This window comes from Amphiura filiformis, chromosome 16 (genome assembly GCF_039555335.1).
Source record: "Amphiura filiformis chromosome 16, Afil_fr2py, whole genome shotgun sequence".
Taxonomy (NCBI): Eukaryota; Metazoa; Echinodermata; class Ophiuroidea; order Amphilepidida; family Amphiuridae; genus Amphiura; species Amphiura filiformis.
Genome location: NC_092643.1, coordinates 42194533 through 42200532, shown reverse-complemented (window position 1 = coordinate 42200532; position 6000 = coordinate 42194533). Strand labels below are relative to the sequence as shown.

At 37.5% G+C, this 6000-nt stretch overlaps 1 protein-coding gene across 1 annotated transcript in view; it reads left to right on the top strand.

Annotated features, from left to right (window-relative positions):
* The window catches only part of LOC140136614 (uncharacterized), a 3694-nt gene extending 2773 nt beyond the window's left edge, over window positions 1-921 (top strand). Inside the window, exon 4 of the mRNA XM_072158298.1 lies at window positions 190-921. Within this exon, the coding sequence (XP_072014399.1) occupies window positions 190-669 (480 nt within the window). The 3' untranslated portion in view covers window positions 670-921. The remainder of the gene's footprint in view (window positions 1-189) is intronic.
* The last annotated feature ends 5079 nt before the right edge of the window (window positions 922-6000 follow it).

Below are 6000 nucleotides of genomic sequence, written 5' to 3'. Positions count from 1 at the left end.
CGTTTTCACAATCATCTAGTACTTCTACCACCAGTATTCCATGTACCGTATTCACTCCATTAACTGCCCAGGGCGCTTAACAAAGTAATTTTGGGTGGGCGCTTATTTTTATATTGTTTACATAATTACATATGTATAAATGGTACGAATACGGTAGGTTGAATTTGATTATGATTTTTCTTTACACAGTCACAGGACTCACAGGACTCACAAGACTCACAAGACTCACAATCTTTGGCAGCATCATCATCGATATCAAAATCGACATCAGCAGCAGTATCATCAAAAACATCAGCAGCGTCATCATCATCAAAATCAGCACCAACATTGTCATCAAAATCAGCAGCACCATCATCATCAAAATCAGCAGCACCATCATCATCAAAATCAGCAGCACCATCATCATCAAAATCAGCTCCAACATCATCATCAAAATCAGCAGCAGCAGCATCAGGAAAAGTAGTATCATCAGATTCAGATCCATTGCTGTCATGTTCCTCTGCAATCAGGCATGACGTTATTCAGGAGGAGTTCCTCCGGGTTGAGAAACAGAAAGTTGTCTTAATGAAAGAACAGCTTGAGACTGATAGGGCAGCACTTCAGGTGAACAGGGAGACCCTAGCAGTTCAATCCCACATTTTAGAAGTTTTGAAATCTTGGCAATATTAATTATTAAAACAGTTTAAGTGAAACTCAAATTTAGTCCCATTTTCTGCTTGTTCCTTTAAAATTCCCACCCCAAAACTAAAGATTTTGCTGCCTAATGTAATCAACCCAAATTTATTAAATCAGCCAAATGTTTATGTATCCCTGGTAAAATGATTACACATTCAAGCTGTTCTTGCATTATCATTATTTTATGTTTTTAACCTTGGGAAACTTCTGCTGACTCACTCATGCTTGATTGCAGTGGTGCATACATTAGGGCTGTGCAATAATTATAATGAACGAGGGAGATTAAATTTGGGGCATGAACTTTTTGGTCAGCCGAGAGGGGGCAACTAGTTTTTGGCCAGCCAAGGTTGTTGGAGGGGGGTGGCACACAATTTTTGGCAGACATCCATGTAAATATGCAAATTTTCATGCTCGCTGCGCTCACAATATATATCTAGGCAATTTTAGGTTTGTAAAATGGAATCCCAAAAATTTGGCGTGAGCAAAGTGGGAGGGGCCAAGTCGAGAGGGGGGTATGAATATTTTGGTACGCTGTTGGGTAATTTGATCCCCAAGGGGCTCATCATAATTGTTGCACAGCCCCTAATATTATCTGTACAGTAAAACCCACCTTATCCATACCTTTTATAGGGATCGCTATATATCCACATGTGATCTTGAAAGAAAAAAGCTTTGAGAGCTTGATTTCAGTTCACACAATGATGCATTTGAGAGGCCATAACTCAGTATGTTGCATAATGCATCTTTCAGTGTTGTTACCCCATTTTGAGTAACCTTTTGCTGTCTCAATGCCGAATTACATCCTGTATTTGTACAATTAACCACCATGCTAATAAGCATCCATGCAGTGACTTTACAGCACGGTCAGTCCATGTCAAATCATCCAGGCATTCAAGCTAACCTTATGCCATATTTTCAGAATCTGGCTCTAAATTTCAGATATCTGCTTTCCTTTTTAAGTTATGAGCACTCAAAGTTGGTAATTTATTCAACCGCAAGTGTGATATTGTCATTTTGGGGTCCCCTGGTGCCAAAAATATGTGATCATATGACTCAAATGTCACAAATCTGAGAGGGTCACCTGGAAACCTTTCAGAAAATTGGCTGATTTGACATGGACTGACCCAGCAAGCAAACTGTGGATATAGTTTATTAACTGCCCATACAAATCTGAATCGTGATCTGAAACTTATGAAATGGCGATGATCATGGAAGAAGATTGTGGGCATTTTTATGTATTGTAGGCCTAAACAGTGCAAAAAAAATAAATCCCCATCCAAAATGACATTATTAAGTGCTCTGGGCGGTTAAGGGCAGAGTAATGGGAGAGAACATGGACCTTTTCGAGCTTCATTATTTCTGAATTGTATATCCAAAGTATATGAAACTATACATTTTTGGAAAGGAAATGAGTCAAGGAATCCCGTGGTGACGTCAGATTTGTTCAAAAATCTCAAGTGTTTGAAAAAATCACGAAAATTCACTTTTTTACCCCAATTTTTTGTGACAACTTAGAAAAAAATCTGTTCGGAGCAAAAAAAATTCAGTTAGCTTTTCATGAAGAAGAGACATGAACTTAGGGAAGGTTTTTTATTTTTTTGAAATTCGTCTCTTTTTTCGAAATATTGAAAAAACATGTGAAAAAAGCCATTTTGTCACTCTATTAAGCTAAAAATTGCACATAATGGTGTATATTTTTGTTTAAAACAAATATTTTGAAAAAATGAAAAAACCTTCCCTAGACTTTGATGTACTCTAAAGGATAGTGCAAAAAGTTTACCATTTGCTTGCATATTTTTCGAGTTATCTTGTCACAAAAATCGCGCAATATTGTCAAAAGTGAACTCTGCAAAATCGACGTTTTAGTAAAAAAATGTCAAAATTATGCACAAAACGTCCTTAAATTTTAAAACGGTAAGACTTTCACACTTGTAAAAGCTGTATCTGGTGCATGGTCTAAATATGCATCTTTTTGCACCAATGAATCTATAATCTCTGCTTCCAGTGCGCCAAAATTCAAAATAATTTAAAAATCTAAGTGGCATTTTGACTGCAAATTTTTGTTTTGTTTACACCACATTTTGCTGGCATTAACAACATACCGAATGCGCCTTAACTGCGTTGGACATACGCAATCACAATATTTCGCATTCGCGCATTTCTGACTCATTATTTCCCGCCAATTTACTAAGCTGTCTTGAGCCATGTGACTTTTTAGAGTTGAAAAGAGTGAAATAAATCAAGCAAAAATACGAATAAATATTAGCAAGTTGTATTTTATCAGTTTCAAGTGAAAGAATACTTCTTAGTGTTGATAAATATCAAAAAATCTCAAATTCGGTCGTGGATGAATGTGTCTTCCATTACTCTGGCCTTAAGGAGGTACTACACCCCTGCCCAATTTTGTGCCTATTTTTGCATTTTTCTCAAAAATTATAGAGCATTGGTGACAAGTAAGATATGTATATTATAGGGGCAAGGACTACAATTGCTACACTGGAAATTTTATTTCAGCACAGACAACAGTTGTGGAGTTACAGTCAAAAATGAGGGAAAACCAATATTTGATCAATAAATCAATAACACTTGCCTTGATTTGCTGAATTTTCAGTGCAGTAGTTGTAGTCCTTGCCCCTATAATATACATATCTTACTTGTCACCAATGCGCTATATTTTTTGAGTAAAACGCAAAAATAAGCAAAAAATTGGCTAGAGGTGTAGTACCCCCTTAATGAAACAAATACTGTAATTCACTTAAATACAGGTTCTTCACTTATCAAGCCATTGCTTGGTCCCATTATAGCTGGATATATACATGTAGAGGTTGGACTGTACATCAATATTAGTAGAGACTCCTCATCGGTGTACAAGTTGCTGAATCTGACAATTGCCATAATATGTGACATGATCAAGAGGAATGAGTCGGGATGACGCTAATATTTTTTTTGAGATATTGGCAAAAGCAGTGTTCAAATACTTTTGTTTAATATTGTTTTCACCCAAGGATAAATTGCTCATAACTCGGTAACCAGATGTCCGATTCTGATGAGGTTTGCATTTATAAACTGCCAGAAAATGATGTAAAAAACTTATAATTTGAAATTGCTGGCATGTGACTCATTCCCCTTGATCATGTCACATATCGCTGAATCAAATGAAATGCTAAGTTGCCAGTGTACAATTCTCCACTGCAACTTAAAATTCGACAATTGCATTGTGTTGATAATGTCATAGTAGTGTAAATATAACAGAATAGCAGCTTCATGTGCTAATTGTGCAATTTTATTTCTGATAGCATAATACTATCGTGCTAGTGTGTGTTATTCATGCTACAGCTATATAATACTTTGTAATGGAATAGTGCCTCCTTGAGCTACATAGAACTATTTGTGCAATTTTATTTCAGATAGCATAATACTCCAACTCCTTGTGCTACATCATGCGGATAGTGTCATTGTACTGTCCAGTTAGCATCTATGACACCCCTACATGCAATTAGTGCAATTTTGCTATTTGTGCTACATTACACTACAGTGCAATTTTATTGGCCACTTGGGATGAATAACACCACTACCTGCAATTAGCGCAATTTTGTAGTTAGTTAGTATCATGCTCTGTGAAACACTTTCTTGTGCTATACATTGCGCTATCCATGCAATTTCATTTCAGATGACATAATACTGCCAGTTTGCCACTATATATCGTGCTAATGTGTGCTAAATCATGCACCTATTACTTGGTAACAGAATAGTGATCAAAGCTCTAAACCATTTTTAATAGGACACTTGCACTACATGTATTGTAATAGTACGCTATAACAGGGGTTGAGTTTTGAGAATCACATGCGTGCTACAAATCACACTTCTGGTAATGTTAAGGGGGTACTACACCCAACTAAGATATGTATATTATAGGGGCAAGGACTACAACTACTGCACTGGAAATTTTATTTCAACACAGACAACAGTTGTGGAGTTATACTAGTCAAAAATGAGGAAAACCAATATTTGATCAATAAATCAATAACTACTTGCCTTGAGTTCCTGAATTTTCAGTGCAATAGTTGTAGTCCTTGCCCCTATAATATACATAGCTTACTTGTCACCAATGCGCTATAATTTTTGAGTAAAATGCAAAAATAGGCACAAAATTGGCCAGGGGTGTAGTACCCCTTAAGGTAGGCTATCAACTGTACTATTAAATTGCACTCAAGAAGGTTAGGAATTGAGGTGTGCTATAAATCGTACTCAGATAGTTTATAGCGCCTTTCTCACATCGGTCTATATGCTCGAGTTGTGAATAAACAAACCAGGAAAGACGCGATTCTTGACAAAATTATCACTACTATGAATCGTTATTACAAGGAACCTGAAATATATTCCCCAGTTGGAACAAGCGACCATTCGTCGGTTCTTTGGTCCCCTCTGAATAGTCTTCCATCCAAAGCCAACACAACACGTTCGCGAGTTGTAAGACCGATGAAAGATTCAAATATGAGAGAGTTTGGAATTTGGATTGGAGAGCGTAACTGGTCTGAAGTGTATGAAAAAACAAGTGCAGTGGAAAAATGTAATGCCTTTTATACCACCCTTCAGGAAGGCATTGATAGATACTTTCCAATTAAAACCATGAAAGTGCACAACGCTGATAAACCGTGGATGACTAGTTACATAAAACGCCTCATAGATGAGAGACAACAGCTTTTCCACCATGAGCATAGGTCGCGAAAATGGAAACGTTTGCGAAATAAAATTAGTCGTGAAATTGCAAAGGCAAAGAAAGAGCACTATAAAACCAGGGTTCAACGCCATAAAAAAGCAAATCCAGCTGAGTGGTACAAGCAAATCAAGGTCATGGCAAATTTGAGCAACTCTGAGTCAACCATTCAGCCCCCTCCAGGTGTTGATGCTAATGACTTTGAAGCCGTTGCGAACAGCATCAACAACATCTTTGCATCAGTTTCTATTGACCTTGATGTGCTTGATACCGCTAAGCTTCCTGCTTATCGACCAGATCCAAACCCATGCCCTACTGTTCATGACTACAAGGTTTATGAAATGCTGAAGAAAATAAAATTGGAAAAGCCGGTGGTCCAGACGGTATTTCTGCTAGGCTCATTAGAGAGTTCTCCTATGAACTTAGTAAACCCCTGGCCGAAATCCTCAATCAATCATACTTTGAAGGTTCAGTACCACCCCAGTGGAAGAGGGCTGTTGTAGTCCCGATTCCAAAGTCTAAACCCGCTACTTGGGATAAACTGAGCCCAGTCTCTCTAACTGACCACTTTGCCAAAGTTGCAGAGGGTTTTATGGCAAAGTGGTTGT